At 41.2% G+C, this 18736-nt stretch overlaps 1 protein-coding gene across 1 annotated transcript in view; it reads left to right on the forward strand.

Annotated features, from left to right (window-relative positions):
* DOK5 (docking protein 5) overlaps positions 1-18736 on the forward strand; it is a 139561-nt gene that overhangs the window by 99089 nt on the left and 21736 nt on the right. Inside the window, exons 5-6 of the mRNA XM_019944042.3 lie at positions 515-704; positions 13190-13325. Of these exons, the coding sequence (XP_019799601.1) occupies positions 515-704; positions 13190-13325 (326 nt within the window). The remainder of the gene's footprint in view (positions 1-514; positions 705-13189; positions 13326-18736) is intronic.

An 18736-nucleotide genomic window follows, 5' to 3' on the forward strand; every position in this document is an offset into this window, starting at 1 on the left:
TAGTTAGTATTAGTTTATTTAAATAATTTGGGGTAGAGTTGTGTTCCTTTAGTTATGAAAATTATAAATTGATCGATATAATTTTAATATCATTAAACCATGCAGCAATTATTTTGCACCTGCATCTTTTGTGAACACAAAAGTGTGGGTGTAATTAACATGTACTTGGCAAGAAAAAAATTGTTTTTAATGGTTTCATTGCTTTTGTCTTTTACTGGCATACAAATTTTTATTATGCAAATTTAAAAATTCTAAAAAGATCTTTGCTCATGTAAATAGTGTTGCATGTATGTTGACAACCAGACTGTATCATTATTATGTTATTTAATATGGTCTTCATTTAAAAAAATCATTTACTGGAACTGTTAATTTATGAGAAAGGTTTATCTTCCTGAATATTCAACCAAAACCTAGAATAAGAGCTTGAATTACTTTGAAATGCCTCTTTGTTCCTACAATGTCTTTGATGTTTTATTCCTGGGGATTTTAGACTAACCTTTTGTTTTTCTCCCAGAGAGATTCAATGTGTATTTGATGCCATCTCCTAACTTAGATGTACATGGCGAATGTGCCTTGCAGATTACATATGAGCACATCTGTCTTTGGGACGTCCAGAATCCCAGAGTCAAACTCATCTCTTGGCCGCTAAGCGCCCTGCGGCGGTATGGACGAGATGCTGCTTGGTTCACTTTTGAGGCAGGGAGGTGAGTTTCATGACTGTTTTTCTACATTTTTTTCCCCAGGTTCACGTCATATAATGCTCCACTCACATTCATCTGTTCACTCTATTATAAACAAAGCCCAATTATTTAAAATTCACTTTTCAGAAGTATGATCAATTTGATGCTCTTACAGCTATCCTAGAAAGTGTTTAAATTCTTCTTTTCCACACAGCTCTTCTTTGGTCTATTTAAATTTTAAGTACCTGGAAATGGAAGTGGTAAAAACGCATTGGTGAATCTCCCAGAGACACAAAGGTTCTCAAGTGAGCAGATAAAACTTTAATTTTTAGTGCAGCATCCTTCTTATGTCAGAACTACTTATTTATTATCCTTATAGGAAAATCTTGATAGAAAATTAAGAATTTGTTTGGGAAGGTGGGTATATTTCCCTGCTTCGGTCTCAGAAATAATAATAATTATTATTATTGGCCACGCCGCGTGGCTTGTGGGATCTTAGTTCCCTGCCCAGGGATTGAACCCATGCCCTCGGCTGTGAAAGTGCGGAGTCCTAACCAATGGACCGCCAGGGAATTCCCTCAGAAATTATTTATGTATTAACTGTAACCAGTGAAATCTGGTTATGAAAGATGTTTCATCATAGAAAATAGGCTTTTCTATTGACTGTACACCTCGTATTTCATATTGACGTGCAGAAGAATTCTGCGTTGGTCAAGATGTTTGGGGCCCATTTGGGGCAGCATTTATTCCAACTTTCATATTTTTCAGCTTTTCTTTGATTCACTCTATTTATAGGAAATAATAATAGGAAATGGGTATGTATGGCTTTTTATTGTCACTTCCAAAGGCTAAAAATTTAGTAAACCTTTGTAGTATCTCATGACTATTTGAAACTTTTTTTTTTTTTTTTTTTTTTTGCTGTACGCGGGCCTCTCACTGTTGTGGCCACTCCTATTGCGGAACACAGGCTCCGGACGTGCAGGCTCAGCGGCCGTGGCTCACGGGCCCAGCCGCTCCGCGGCATGTGGAATCTTCCCGGACGGGGGCACGAACCCGTGTCCCTTGCATTGGCAGGCGGACTCCCAACCACTGCGCCACCAGGGAAGCCCTCCTTGAAACTGTGTAAAAATTATCTCGATCTTCCAGGTTTTAATACTGCTCATAGCTTGCAAAAGTTTAACTTCTTCATATTGACATTTAGTAGAACTGCTAAGGATCTAGGAGATTATTTTAAAGACTTTGATATTTCCCCCAAGTGTGATAGCAAACCATATAGATTTTTAAGTAGGTGATTGTGTATAATCGTGTTCATATTTTGTAAATACTAGGATAGAGGTAGCAGATGTGGATGTGGGGAGATATTGAAGGACCTCAAGTGAAAGAAATGGTGGAAGAAAAGTGAGGCTGTACTGGGGACATGAAGTTCAGAAATATTCCTCTTTGACCAAAAGCCGTAAAGTGCTGACTCGGGAAATGAAGGAGCTTTTTGGTTCATGACTTTGGTCTCTTTATGGTCTGACTTTTGGGTATTTTGTCCACGAACTCCAGTGGTTAGATGATTGTAGTACCTACAGCCCGTACCACACAGTGTTGTGCCTCAGATATGGTGGGGACTTCGAATATTTATTGATTTTGAGCAGCATCTTGTTCAGTGGTCATGCTTTATGGGGCCGGCGCAAACCTGAGACTGAACGAACAATCGGAAGGACAAGTATCGGGAATGTATTCTTAGGACCTCGCTCATTTCCCAAACAGTGTGGTTCCTAGTGTAAGGAGCACTGATTTGGGAGTCAGAGAGACCCTAGGTCCTGATCGCTATTCTTTATTAGCTGTTGGCCACTTACAAAGTGTTTAACTTCCCTTGTAAGTTTATCTAAGTAATAACTTCCTTCTGGGGTGGTCTTAGGTAAAAGCAGCAATGCATATAGATGACCCAGAAGGTGCTGGGCTTCTCTTAATAGTCTCTTTGAGGTTTTATCATAATACCTTTTGGAACAGGACTGGGTTTGCAGGATCCAGACAGTGTTAAATGCAAGGTAATCATACTATTTTATATTTTGCCTGAAACTCAAAGATGAATTTTTATAGTTACCATCAAGATGCTCAGGATATAAGATCATTCATGTTCCCCCAAGTGTGAAGGTTTCACAGCTGCCTCACTTTATTAGTGAAGATAATTCTTTCCCTTGGCTATTTTTGGATGTGTTCAAAATAAGGCAGTGTCATATTAACTAAGATAATTTTCTCCCTGTCTCACGTTGATAGATGAACAGGAGTTAAGTCTCTCTAGACAGATAGTTTTCACATATCCAGCATGCGTCTGCAAAAACGTCACAACATTTCCCCTCTAGAATGCAGAGAATCTTCCTAAGACCTTGGGCAAAGTTCTGCTCTGTCTAGGCAAAGCCTCTGTTAGACTTGGAGCTAAATGTTATTCCTGCTGAATGGCCATTTCACCGCACCAGGATTGACAATGGGGCACGCGTAATAAGCTGGGCTGGGAGGTGGAGGAAACGAAATGAAATTATAGTCAATCACATACTGGCTGTGGGACCTTGAGTAAATGACTTAACTCTCTGAGCTTCCATTGGCCACCTGTAAAATGGGTATAATTTATGTCTCTCACAAGATGGCCATGAAGACTAAATAAAGGTACATATACAAACACCTGGCATAATGCCTGGCAGGTAGTAGGCAGTTGTGTCAACACAAACTGACACAAGCAGACAAGAAATTTGTCGGCCTTCAGAACCCAAAGTCCAGGGAGCAGAGGTGGCTTCAGGGTTGGGTTGATTCAGAGTCCAAATGAGGACCCTAGGTTTTATATCATAGTCTTGTTTCTTCTAGCTGGCTTCACTCTGCTCCACATGGGGCTTCCAGGAGCTTTGAGGTCGTCTCACACCGTCAGCCAATAGAAGAGAGATAGATTCTTACCATACATTGACCATTCCATTCACTATGTGTCAGGAACTGCACTGAGGACTTTATGGAAAGCACACAGGGTACAGATAGAATGGGCGTGGTTCTCCCAGAGCAGGAAGAGGTTACTGACACCATCAGAAGGGATGTGAGGTTAAAAAAAAAACTAACAAAATGTGTCCAGTACAGTATTTAATAATTTCTCAAAGCAAATAGGGTGAAGCAGCTATTTGACTGTAATTAATAATATCACTCATAACGGTGCTGAGATGCAGAACAGTGGTCCTCAACCAGGGGTGATTTTGCACCTAAGGGACGTTTGGCAAAGTCTGGAGACATTTTTAGTTGTCACAACGTGTGCTGCACAAACAAGCCCCACAACAAAGAATTATCAGGTCCAGTTATCCAGGTGAAAAACTCTGCTCTACAAGCATATCAACCATTGAAAATAAATACTGATACTTACTGAGCCCTTACTATACAAAAGTTGCTGTACTAAGCATTTCACATGCACTGTCTCATTTAAGCCATTTGCTCGTCATATAAACCAGGGGATGTTATTATGCTCATCCTAAGGGGAAACTTGGGCGTCTGTGCGACTGATCCAAAGGCATGAGACCAGTAAGTAAATGGTGGATTCAGGAACACACTCAGCTCTTCTTACTTCCAAACCCTATAGATTCTAAGAAGGCTAAGTATCACCACTCTGCTAGGTTAGCCTAGTTCTGAGTGAGCTCTCCAGAGCTAAGGAAGAGAAGGCATACTGCATAACCAGCACTCATGTATAAATTATCTTAGTTTACTTTAATTCTGGAACCTCCTATCTGTTCTTTTAGTTCGGAGTGCAGTCAGAATTGTTCATCTCTCCTGGGCGGCAGTATCATGATCAAAGGTCATTAGAGTCTTCTAGATGCTGTTTCTCCCTCTCTTCCCCAATATAGGCAATTCTGACCGTACCTCTGTTTTTTCCTTGAAGAATTCCACAGTTGAAATATAATCTTTTCAATAAAGTGCAGTTGCACAATTAATTGCCACTTATTGCCCCTGGAGATAAAGAACAATGAGCTTGTCTGGGGGGAGGGATGGGGGAAGAGTACACGTTGCTTATTTTATTTGAGTTTTTTCGAGTTTTTTGTTTGTTTGTTTGTTTCTTTCCACTTGGAATGCCTTGAGGCTTCAGTGAAGCTCATCAGATTGGCAGGGTCTGTGATTTTTTCATGGGAAGGTCCAGTTGACATGAAGTTTTAACTGCGGCAACATCCCCCATGGAACTATTCTTGAAACGTTACTGTTTAAAGCATGGTGGCAGGTGTCCAGTAAGTATCCCTGTGAATTTCACAGCTGGCTGCCCAGTTCCCCGCTTGCTTCAGTGTCAGGCTCTGTCCTACCTCCTGACCGATTTAAATGACTACCCTCGGTTTAGCACCTGCAGGGCTGAGGGCAGCTCAGGTGACATTTGGCAGAAAGTGGTGAATAATTACCACACCTGGGTGCCTCTCTTTACCAGCCAGAGAATGTCCCTCTCGTGCTTTTGACATCATTTTGAGAGAAACTTTTAGGTTTGCCAAGAATATGTGAAAATTGACATTGCATATACAAATTCTTTTCCTTAAATGGAGTGCACAAATTGGTGAAAAAGGCTTTTTCTGGATGTAAAGACATCTGAACAGTCTTGGAAAAGAAATCATCTGTGTCTTGTGTATATCACTCTAAAAACAAGTTTAACTGGTGAAATAACTTTTCATTGGAGAAGAAAACTGTAGATGAGTGTACCTGTAAAAGGACCATTATTCTCATATAAACCTTTGGATATTCTCTATTTGTCTTCTTGATTCTAAGCTGCTTAGTAATCCCTCACTTCTAAATATTTTGTAGAGCATATATTCATTCTTACTAAAGGATTGAAAGCAAATTAACAAATAAAATGTACTTGGCGCTTCCTACTATGTTGAATAGAGAAATTTAAATACAAATGCGTTAGATCCCACACAGCCTAGCTCAGAGGAAGTGAAATTCTCTTCTTTTGAAAGAAAACAAACGACAGTTGTGCCATGTATGTGGCCATTCATTCTTCATTAGCATCGATCTAAAAAATAATTTTAGATTTTTTATTTATAAATTTTCATTTATAATTGTATTATAAATATTGCTTGAGTGGAGGCGTGTGTGAAATCAGAAGGGAGAGTCCCCTTTCCACTCTACAGAGTAACCTCTTTAATCATCATCTTTAAAGATCTTCCATTATTGCCCGTCTGTTCTCTGCCAGACACTGTGCTAGGTGTGTGGGTGTGAACACAGACAAGAAAAGGCCATCCTAAGAAGCTTAGCTAGGTCCCCTCTTACCTTTGAGCTTCTGTGGTTGGTTCTAGCATATGAAATCCTTAAAGGAAAGGATGACTTTCCTGTGACCTTCGGAAAAAGAAATTAGACACTCACCAATGCCTCCCGTCTTGTGGCCATCTTTAAAAAAAAATTTAAGGCGTATTTTTATTTAATTTATTTATTTTTCCAGCTTTATTGAGGTATAAATGATACAGAACATCCTTTAAGTTTAAGGTGTACAAGGTGATGGTTTGATACATGTATGTATTGCAAAATGATCACCACAGTAAGGTTAGTTAACACCTTCATCACCTCACGTAATTACCTTTTTTTGTGGTGAGAAACATTTAAGATCTACTCTCTTTGTAACTTTCAGGTATACAATACAGTATTTTTAATTATAGTCACGATTCTGTACATTAGATGCCCAGAACTTACTCACCTTACAGCTTGAAGTCTGTACCCTTAGACCAACATCTATCTCCCCTTTTCCTCCTCCTGCAACCCCTGGAAACTACCTTTCTACTCCCTGTTTCTATGAGTTTGGCTTTTTTCAGATTCCACATGTCAGTGAGATCATACAGTGTTTGTCTTTCTTTGTCTGACTTACTTCACTTAGCATAATGCCCTCAGGTTCCATCCATGTTGTCACGAATGGCAGGATTGTCTTCTTTTTTTTTTTACGACTTAATAGTATTCCAGTGTCTGTGTATATATACACACACACTACATTTTCTTTATCCATTCGTCTACCAGTGGACTCTAAGGTTATTTCTATGTCTCGGCTATTGTAAGTAATGCTGCAGTGAACATGGGGTTGCAGATATCTCTTTTGAGATCGTGATTTCATTTCCTTTGGATATATACCCAGAAGTGGAATTGCTGGATCTTTTGGCAGTTCTGTTTTTAATCTTTTGAAGAACCTCCATACCATTTTTCATAGTGGCTGCACCAGTTTACATTCTCACCAACAGTGCACAAGGATTTCCTTTTCTCTATGTCCTCACCATCCCTTGTTATCTCTTGTCTTGTTTACAGTAGCCATTCTAACAGGTATGAGGTGATATTTCATTGTGGTTTTGATTTCCCTGATGGTTAGTGATGTGGGGCATTTTTTGTATACCTGTTGGCTATTTGCGTGATGCGACCATCTTTTCATAGGTGATGGCCCACTAGTGTATGTGACCACTTTATATATGACAGTACCTCAGAATTCTAGTAAAGGACTAGTAAAAATTGAATCATGCCTTCTTTCATCACATTCCCTGAGTGTACCCTGAGAGCCTGGTGTGGTTCCGAGCACTATGTATGTAGCAATAAATAAAACATACATGTGTTCTGTTGTTATGACACTTACTCTCCAGAGGAGAGGGGATACAGACTATAACAGACATTAAGAAAAAGTACAACAGATGTTAGAAGGTGTAAGTCCCACAGTGAAAAATAAAGATGTTCGATAGAAAGTGTCAAAGGAGGGGTGCAGTTTTTTGTTTTTGTTTTTTTGTGGTACGCGGGCCTCTCACTGTTGTGGCCTCTCCCATTGCGGAGCACAGGCTCCGGACGCGCAGGCTCAGCGGCCATGGCTCACGGGCCCAGCCGCTCCGCGGCATGTGGGATCTTCCTGGACCCGGGCACGAACCCGTGTCCCCTGCATCGGCAGGCGGGCTCTTAACCACTGCGCCACCAGGGAAGCCCACGTTTCCTTTCTTGATTGTTCCTCTGACCTGTAACGGCTCACTCTACCATTATATTATCTTTGAACCCATTCGCATGTGTAGATCTTGTCTAACCAAACGAATTGTAAACTCCTCAAAGACAAAGCCTCTGCCTTTACCTTTGTTTACATCCATTGCAGCCGCTATTATGATTTGCCTAATGTTAGTGTGACAAGTACTGCATTCTTTTAGTTATAATATATAATTGTAAAAGTGAAAAATCAATACTGATCTAATAACCCCTATGGCAGGGATGGAGAGAAGAAAAGGTTATCTTAAATATACATGTTGAGGGTAAGATACATTCTGCTTTTAGCAACGTTTAAATATCCTAAAGACACACACATACACATGTACACACGCACATGCACAAAATACATCTTGAAAGTGAGGAACTGTTGAGTCGATTGGCTTTCTAACTTCATAAGTTTGCTTATTAATACTGTCCTCCGTGAGGTCATTTATTTTGGTCTTCATAATTTCAATTCCATTAGTATTTTTCTAATAAACTATGTTGGTGTGGAATGTCATTGTCAAAGGGAAGGAACAAAGGTTAGAAAGTCGGGCGTTCAGTGCCAGTGCAAGCTGTCGCATGCAGGTGGTGACTTGGAGACAGTGAAGAGCATTGTTTCAGAGCCCTTGTGGGTCACGGCATGCGGGCCGCCCCTCCCCCCGCCCTCTCTCCAACGTGTCCTCTTGTCTCTTAGCTTTGTCCCACCTCAAGGCATTCTGTGTGCAGTTGTTTCTGTCACGCTGTTCTTCCTGCTTTCTCATCCAAACCACTTCCCTCCCCACGGTGGCTCAGTGACCCCTCAGTTTAAATAAAACTTGCTCAAGGAAGCCTGGGTCAAGTTCTCAGTCACTCCTTTCCTAGCCCTGTCTACTGTTTCCTAATCTATTCTACAGTTATTTATTGGACACTAAATATAGGCCAAGTCCTATGCTGGGCCCTGGTGGAAAAGCTGTGAATAAATGAGAAAACAATCTGTGTCCACGTGGAGCTTACATTCCAGTGAAATAATGGAAGTGCACATTATTTGAAGATGTGCTTTGTGCATTCTGAGTATCATATTTGATACTTTTAATAAATCTAGGTGACAGTTACTATCATTATATTTATTTTACAGATGGATATGCAGGCTTAGGAAAGTTAACTAACGTGTACCAGGCACAAAGCTGGTAAGGGGCAATCCCAGACAGGCGGTCTGGAGCCCAAGTCTGTACCTTTACCAAGCCTTTTATTCCATGCTGCCTTGATGTGCATGAATGAACGAATTTCCCAATACTTTCTGAGCTCTTATGGATTTTCTTACGGTTTTCTTATGGATTCTTAACTAATTGCATAATCCATGGTTTGGAGTGACAGGCATATCATTTAGGCAGAGTAGTTACTGAGAAATTCAAAGCTATATGTGCATCTGTATGGTCACAGAGTTCTTATATCTGAACCTTATCTTCACAAAGGACATAGGAAAGGCCCAACTTAAACTCATTATTTTACTTCCTCTGGGTTTCCATCCACTGGTTCTGTTAGCATAAGGCCATCAGGAAAGAGGCTTGGGGCATTTGGGACGGCTTCGGATGCTAGAAGTGTCCAAGGTCAAAGTCAGTGGGTAAAGAGAAAGAAAGGAATCAGGACCATTAAAAGTCAAGACTTGAAGGGAATTCCCTAGCAGTTCGGTGGTTAGGACTCAGTGCTTTCACTGCCGTGGGCCTGGGTTAAATCCCTGGTTGGGGAACTAAGATTCTGCAAGCTGTATGGTGTGGCCAAAAAGAAAAACGTCAAGACTGTGTATTTGCAAGTCTGTGATAGATGAACCCATTAGAACGTCTTTGCTCTGTGTTGTGTTTTCTCCAGAGATGTGAAGCAGACGTAGCCGTATTAGGTTATGTAAGACCATTACCCCTTTGATGAGCTTTTTTTTTTACTTCCTTTCCTTTCCTTTCCTTTTTTCTTTTTTTCCCTATTTTCTTCTTACTTGCCTTGGGAAGTTGGTCCATTATATTATTTTGCCAAAGGCCTCTAATAACACTTTAAATGGCTTATAAAGCTGCTTATGAAACAGCACCAGGGACTTCCCTGCTGGCGTGATGGTTAAGAATCCACCTACCAATGCAGGGGACAAGGGTTCGAGCCCTGCTCCGGGAGGATCCAACGTGCCGCAGAACAACTAAGCCCGTGCGCCACAACTACTGAGCCCGCGAGCCACAACTACTGAAGCCCGCGCACCTAGAGCCTGTGCTCCGCAACAAGAGAAGCCACCGCAATGAGAAGCCCACGCACCGCAACGAAGAGTAGCCCCTGCTCGACACAACTAGAGAAAACCCGCACGCAGCAACGAAGACCCAACGTAGCCAAAAATAAATAACTAAATAAATTTATAGAAACAGCACCAAACAAGTCTGTTGGGTTGAGGGGCATGAATGAAATAAAAGAACTCGTGGGTAGAGGTTAGAAGAGACTGTATGGAAGAGCATCTGAGGTCAATTTTGTACATTATCCATGCTTTCTGGGTCACTGCTGTCCCACTGAAGGGCATATACCTTTGAATAATATGGATGAAAGTCCCAACAATTAGGCAAACCAAAGGCCTAATTCCTGTTCTGTTTAGAGCTCTTTAGTGCATGTTTGTGCCTTTAACGCAAACTGGCGGCCTCTTGGCCAGATCTGGTCCTTAGAGGCATTTTGGCTCCCACAGCTTAAACAAAAAAAACAAAGGAAAAATTTGCCAACATTAAAAATTCAGGTTATTTCATATAAAAATCAAAATTTCTGATTTCTCTTAGACAATCACAAGTGTGGCTACATTGGGCTCGTATTTCCCCATTTAAACGTGACCAGGGCTGACCGGTGGCTGGTGTCCATTAGCTACGCTCCCTCTGTGTGGCTGTGTGTTGTAGGGGTCTGAGCATCTTTATCCATTCACGTTCTTTGTCTGAACCCTGATGGAATTTGAGGTTGTGACTCCTGGTTCTTTCTGTAAGTGGTAAGTGTGTATGTGTGAGTGTGTGTATGTGTGTGAGTGTCTGTGTCTTTCAGATCCTTAGGTGGAGGCAGGGAAAGTCTGTGTACTTTCAAGAAGAATACTTGATACTCTGTTTTGATTTAGTTTGTTTCTGATCACAGTAATTATTTAGAGAGTCAAATGTCATTAAAGGATGGTTGTGGCTTTGTTATGTTAACCAAAAGCAGACATTGGATAAAAGAGTGATTTTCAAAGAGTAGATTTCACTAGTTAGTGAGTCATAATGTAAATTAAGCACTTCACCACTGGTATTAAAAAATATAATAGAGGGGCTTCCCTGGTGGCGCAGTGGTTAAGAGCCCGCCTGCCGATGCAGGGGACACGGGTTTGTGCCCCGGTCCGGGAAGATCCCACATGCCGCGGAGCGGCTGGGCCCGTGAGCCATGGCCGCTGAGGCTGCACGTCCAGAGCCTGTGCTTCGCAACGGCAGAGGCCACAGCAGTGAGAGGCCTGCGTACCACACACACACACACACACACACACAAAATACATATATATATATAATAGAAAATATTAACATATTATAAATTGATGTTAGATAAATAGCTAAATAATAACTAGGTGATAGATAAATAGATCAACAGATGTACTAGGTCACAATCTAAGCTATACTTATTACTGCGGGTTGCCGTTACAAAAACCTTAAAAGCCACTAGATTGTCAAGTTTTAGAAACACAGCTGCAGGGTTTGCTATGAATCAATTTTCCTACAAATGTTTCCCAGTAACAGATACCTTCATCCTTTCTGGAACCAAGGTTGGCATCTAAGTAAGTAAAAATGACCTCTGCCCTAGAGGAAACAGAAGAGCACCTCTTCCTGTTTAATAATTGATTGAGGTTACCCTCCTCTTAACAAATTATATTTCCATATTTGATGGAAAAAAAAAGTGGTGTGAAAAAATTAAAACCTTGCGGAATTAGGTGCCAAGTAGCAGAGTCAAATTTGTATGGTGGATCAAATAAAGAGGGGATAGCAGTGAGGACTGAAGTATTTTAGGAAGTCTTCAGGAAAGAAATGGGACTTGAGTAAATATGCTTTGAATTTTAGTTTTTAGTTCTTCCTTGGATTAGGATGACTCAATAATTAAAATCACATGATCAACCTCATAAGCTAGTTCTTTATATTAGCTGGTTGAAAGAGCCTTCTAGTTTTTCTCTTTCTTCTTAGATGGTCCATATTAGTGAAATTCAAGCGAGGCAGGTTTTGCCCAATTAACGTATGCTATGCTATATGTGCTGAAAATTGCCATATGGCCGTGGTATTGAGCCAACTGTGGAAAATAAGGATAAGTCTTCCTTTCTTATTGCACTAACTGCATAGACTGGAATAGATAAAATATTTAACAGGTTTGGGTTGAAAATTTGCTTGGTTTCCATGCTGTGTTAAAAAGTTCTTTAGATGTGAGCCTCTAGATGTGAGCAAAACTCAGGCATTAAGGCCAGTATTCAGTTTTTCAGCAAGAGATTCTGAGGTGGAAGGAGTGGAATTGTATTTTAGAATAATGAAGTAATTATTAATAATTATAAATAATGTAATAATTAAATATTGTTCTTTAAAACAAAAACAACCTCTTAGTTTATCTTTGATATACGTATGTATCAAAATCAGAACTTTAAAAAATGTCCTTTTAAAAATTATCCTTGATAATAGGATTTTGTCCAAGTCTTTAAAAATATTTAGAGTAATTATATTTATTAATTATATGTAACACACTATACATATATATATATACATGTATGTATGTATGTGTGTGCGTGTATATATAGTAGTTAAAACACATTTATTTGGTTCTTGCCTAATTATGTGTACCTATCTTCCATTATTAATATAATTCATTTTTTAACAGTCTGAGGTAGAAATGATCCTCTTCTTAATCCTTAACATTAATGTTGAAACCCATCTAGCTTTCCTTGAGTAACTTCTCTTATGTTCCACACATTAATTCAGCAAAGTTATGTTCATTTAAAAAAAAAACCTCTTAGCTGTGTTTGGTTCATCTCATGGGGTGAACACCTAGAGTAAAATTTGATCTGTGATTTGGGAAAGCATAGTTGCCTTTGGGAGTGAAATCATTCTTCAAGCCATTGTCTGTAAGGAAGGTTAGGACAGAATCTGAGAGTCATAGAATCCTTCTTTTACCTCTGAGCTACATGGCGCCGTTTCTGATGAGTTTCTGATTCACGGACTGTGATGGGAAGGCCGTAGCACAGGTGTCCTCTTTGAGACTCCTACAGGAAGTAGAGGGGTTATACTAAGAATCCAGAAACAGCTTATTAACCTTCTATGACAAAACCTACAGGACAAAAAACATTGGGCACCATTTTGGCTTCGAGTGATTGGTTCCCTGTCCTTATTAATACCAATTCATCGAACACTTTGATTCTAGTTAACTCTGTTTAGCACATGTGAACAAGGATCCTAATCTCATACAAAATAAATGAGCCTCGTATCAGACTCTTCTAGGCTTTAGGGGCATTGAACTTGTAGGAGCTGGTTTTCAGAAGCTCTCTGTCTTTGTTTTCACAGGATGTGTGAGACTGGTGAAGGGCTGTTTATCTTTCAGACGCGAGATGGGGAGGCCATCTACCAGAAAGTCCACTCTGCTGCCTTGGCCATAGCTGAGCAGCACGAGCGCTTGCTACAGAGCGTGAAAAATTCAATGGTACGTGTGGAATTTCTTGCTTATGACCCAGTGTACGCCGCTGTAGAATTTAGTCTTGGAATCTTTGTGCTGAAAATATGGTCAGTGTATTTTTGGGCAGAAGATTTACTCCTGTACTCAGTAGTGTAGTACTTGGATTAAATGCCATCCTTGGAAAGCTCCAAAAGGCCACCTGGTAACACAGTAACTATACACCGCCTCATCTGCTTACCCACTTTGTGCCTCAGTTGTTACCTGTGTGTTTAATCAACGTGGGCTCCTACAACAAAATACCATAGACTGAGTGAGTTATAAAAAACAAATTTATTTATTCCTCACTGGGAGGTTGGGAAGTCCAAGATCAAGGTGCCGGCGGATTCTGGTGGGATCTGCTCCCTGGTTCATGGATGGCTGTCCTTTCACTGTGTCTCATATGGCAGAAAGGGTGAGAGATCTCTGTGGGGTCTCTTTTGTAAGAGCGCTAATGCCATTCATGAGGGCTCTGCCCTCGTGACCTAAGCATCTCCCATAGGCCCTACCTTCTAATGCCATCACTTTGGGGGTTAAGATTTGAGCATATGAATTTGGGAGTGGGGGACACAATATTCAGTCCATTGCAGTGTGTGTGTATGTACATTAAAATCAATTTGGATATGTATGGATCTATAGACACAGCTATGTGGGTTATCTATCTATAGATATATATAATATTTTAACTGTAGCAGAAGTAGTCATTTCAAATGTCAGCAGAGGTCAGAGAGAAAATGAAGGTGAGAGAAGAGGGCTGAGAGGAAACTGGGGTGAAATATCAAAAGCTCAAGACCAGACAACTGTCGACATGAGATCGTGGTTTCCGTGTAGGAGAGTTCTTGATTTTTCCAGATAAGTCAAGAATTTGACTGTTTATGGTATCTTCCCATTTGTAACTGTTGGAAATTAATTCCAGCTGAAACCAACAACAAAAACCAGTAATGCTTTGTGGGACAAAGGAAACCTACCCGTAAGACTCCATCCTGCCCACAACCATGCATTTGCCATCTCTAGTGGGTAAACCTTCATAGTCATCAATGTATAAAAACACTGCAAACGCAAATACACATGAGCGTACGTAAATTCTCTCCCAGAACCCCTACTCTTTTCATTGCTTAGTGCCAGGGACTGTGCATTGTACGGACAATTATGATTCATGAGTTTCTTCTTTAAGAACAGTAAATTTACAAAATCCGAAATGAATGTACAACAGTTAAATAATGCAAATCATGCAGTGTGGCTGCAAACACATGCATAGAGATTCACATCTGGAAAGAAATCGGCAAAACCAAAAGGAACTGGGTTGGCATGGTAACGTTAGGGCCGTTTGAAAAGTTATGATTTAACCATGTGGGGTGGTTGGATTTAAAGATGGGAAAAGCATGTAATATGATCTATCCCAAAGGATCCCCAGATTATTCCCGAACAACTTGTGCATGCAGCGCTCTGGGATTTTAGAGCAGGGATCAGCAAAACTTTAGTAAAGGGCGAGATAGTAATATTTTAGGCTTTGTGGTCAAAGATAGTTTCTGCTGCAACTGTTTAACTTTGCCATTGTAAAGCCAAAGCGAGCAAAAGGAGAGAAGGAGGGAGGGAGGAGAGTTCAAGTTGTTTTGAACTTACAGGGCAATGTCATTGCATTAAAGTTGTGCGCTACACAAGATGCCTTTAAAGGTCTGAAGAAGTTTTTTTAAGGTTACCTTTTTGTAAAGCCATCGATTAGCACACATTGTTATCTACTTGAAAAGCAGGTTCTGCACGCCCATGTTTTTCCATTTACGCCTCCTCATTACTTCCACTAAAAATTAATCAGGAGTATGAGTAATTCGTTCAGATCATCCTTTTGCAGATTTAACTGGAATATAATGTTGTTTGCTCTTAATTTGCTGTATGCTTAACAAGTTCTATAAAATGAATGATTTTAAAAGTAAACACATCCTGTTTTAGATGGAAATGAGTAAGCTTCAAAACGGGATCTGAATCTCAAGGAAGTTAAACCGGGGATTGTGAAATGCTTAAAAATCAACATCCTTCAATCCGTCTCTGATTAGGGGAGAAAAGAGATACTGTGCTAAAATGAAACAAATGAAGGTGATACTAAAGCCCCTAAGTTAGAGTTTTGCATATTCTGGTCACTGGGAGTGGATCCACGTGGATTGGCTCTATTCTTGACTAGGAATTGCCTTTATGCCACTACTGGCTTGCTTCTCTGAGATGGCCAAGGTCACGAATGGAGAAAGATGGTGAAGCTAACCTCATTATTCGGAAGCCCTAACCCGCTGTTAGCTGCCGCTAACTCCCAAGACAGAATGCTTCACTGTGGAACGCATGACAGTTTGAAGTTGCAGCCTTGAGTGAAGGGGTTTGGATCAGACTTATGACCTTGAATCCCAGAAGTCAGAAAGAGGAGACTTGTGGGTCGGATAGTAATAATAACTTTTATTTTATTATCATCATCATTATAGTCATTATTGCGGTAGGCTGAACAATAGCTCCCCCAAATCTTTCCCACCTTAATCCCTGGAACCTGTGAACATTACCTTATATGGCAGAAGGGACTTTGCAGATGTGATTAAGTTAAAGCTCTTGAGATGGGGAGATTGTCCTGGATTATCCAGGTGGGCCCAGTGTCATCACAAGGTCCTTGTAAGAAGGAAGCCAGAGGAGTGAGAGCCAGACGGAAGGTGATGTGGCGATGGAAGCAGAGGGACAGACAGAGATTTTTGAAGGGTCTGTGCTGATGGTTTGAAGGTAGAAAGAGATGTGACCCAAAGGATATAGGTGGCCTCTAGAAACTGGAAAAAGCAAGGAAATGGATTCTCCCCTGGAACCTCCAAAAGGAACCAGCCCAGCTGACACCTTGACTTTAGCACAGTGAATCTGATTTCAGACCTCTGGCCTCCAGAGCCGTAAGGGGATAAATTTGTGTGGTTGTACGCCACCAGTGTTGTGGGAATTTGTTACAACAGCTATAGGTAACGAATATAATAATAATATCAAAAATAATAAAAATGTATCGTGTCTCTACTCTGTAGCAGACAATATTTTAAGGACTTTGTGTGTACTTTCTAACCCTCCCAATGACCCTTGGAGGGAGGGCCCAGCACCACCAGCGTGGAAGTAGTGGGGCTCCAATTTGGAGCAAGTGTGCTGGGATAACCCCACTTTACACTTTATCTTGGAATCAAGCCCCTAGACACGTTTTCTTTGCCCTGCATGAGATCAGGTCACTGCTGTTCTAAAAATTCCAAATTAACGGCTGACATTTAAAAGTTAAGAGGTTTCACATAAAACTCAGATTTCTGTAGTATCTTAAAAAGTGAAAAGGCCACACTGATCTCACACCCCCATGTGGCAACCATCAGATATGCCCGGTGGTGCCTTCCCTCTTCAGGTAGAATGGGGATCTTCAGTTCTCCGCAGTCCCTACCACTCTCCATTGTCACTCAGCAAGTGGTCCTTCTCTGGGCATTTGCTAGCCATGCTGTGGCCAATCGATGTCCTGCCTATGTTACATGTATAAGTTTTCTGTTGCTGTGTAACAAAGTGCCACAAACTGTGCACCCTAAAACAACACACGTATGTTATCTCATAGTTGCCATGGGTCAAGAATGTTGGCATGGCTTCCATGGGCCCCCGGCTTCAGATTCTCACAAGACTGAGATACTCTAGTCTCATCTGAAGGTTAGACTGGGGAACGACCCACTCACAAGCTCACAGTGGTTGTTAGTGGAAGTTAGTTCCTTGGGGCTGCAGGATCAAGGGCCTCAGTTTCTTGTTGGCTAGTGGATGGAGGCCATCCTTAGCTCCCAGGGACCACCCTCAGCTTCTTGTCATGTGGGTTTCCCAACATAGCCACTTGCTTCATCAAAGCCAGCAAGACCACAATCCTGTGTATCCTAACCATGGTCGTGACATCCCATCATCCCGTCATAGGCTGTTGGTTGGAAGCAAGTCACAAGTCCTTCCCACAGTCACGAGAGAGAGGGGTCCACACAAGGGTGTGCACACCTAGAGGAGGAGATCAGGGGGCCACCTTGGTGTCTGTCCCCATACCATGCAAACTTCTGGAATAATGTTTATTTAATGCTTTGATTTTACCTTTTAAGTACGTTTCCTGCTTTATGGCGTGTTGCTAATAATGCCATTTATTTATGAAGCATCTGCTAAATGCCAGGCTCTTTAACAACAACAACCGTACCACTTATCAAGCCAGGCACTTTACTTGCTTTTTCTCTAATCACCATGATATCTCTGTGAAGTAGACCTATTCATTCATTCTCATTTATTAGTTCATTCAAATATGTTTATTGTGGACATAATATGCTGTAGGATATAGTGGTAATTGACAGGTAAAGCCCATGATCCCATGGGTCTTATAATTCAAGGGAGTATTATTCATGACCCTTGACCTGGAAGGAATCACTCTCCAGATCTTATAGACGAGAAAACAGATGCTCACAGTGGTTAAGTCACTTGCCCACAGCCATAGAGCTCATTACTGTTGGAGCCAGAAATGCAGGATCCTTTTATTTGGTTGCTAAACCTCTACCTCTGGCCACAATGCCTTACTCCCCAGAAGGGTTTTAAAGCCCTTCTGTTTCTTTTATATCCGCACTGAGAACTGTCTTAGCATTTTCAAATTACCCTGAATATCAGAGTACCTTTCAGAAATACATATCAACTCCGAGTATATGTGAAAAAATTACTGTTATAAGAAATCTCGTTTCTTTTGGTACTTTTGGGACCAGATAGCAATCATGTTCCTCATAATCCTTCCCCCACCTCCTCTCCTTTAAAATTCAGTGTATTATGATTCATTCTAAATAGGGTGTAGAAGAGGGTGGGCGGGCCTGGGGTATGAGGGGAAGGACTAACTGTTGAATGAGATGGAGCCGCAGGAACTCGTTTGCTCACACGCTGCGAGCTGCCCTGCTGGAGCAGCTACAGGGAAGCTCTGCCCGGACAGTGTGGGACTCCCCCGAGCAGCCAGCTATTTTTGCCACCTTGGAGATCAGTGTCTATAACAGAGTCTAATTTTGGAACAAGGAGTGGCAGTGTGGGGATGTTCCTCATTCCACGGCCGGGCCTGTCATTTTTAGAATTTCCTTCAAGGCGAGAGTGACAAGGTGAATGATGGCCATTTAGCAGCTCCCTTGGGGGCTGCAGGGCCGGGCTCCACTGGGGGTGACATTCAGGCCCCAGGGTGACGTCTCCCCCATCCTCTGCAGTCCTGACTGTGCTCCCACGTTTGAGAGTTTAATCGGAGCTCTTTCTGTGTCCCCTCTTTTCTGTTGTTGTTTAATTGATTTACTTCCAGACTTGGAAATAAATTTTGCAATTTATTTGCAAATTATTTGCAAATAAATTTTGTTAATCAATTTGTAGAATTCAAGAGGAAC

Source organism: Tursiops truncatus, chromosome 15, assembly GCF_011762595.2.
Source record: "Tursiops truncatus isolate mTurTru1 chromosome 15, mTurTru1.mat.Y, whole genome shotgun sequence".
Taxonomy (NCBI): domain Eukaryota; kingdom Metazoa; phylum Chordata; class Mammalia; order Artiodactyla; family Delphinidae; genus Tursiops; species Tursiops truncatus.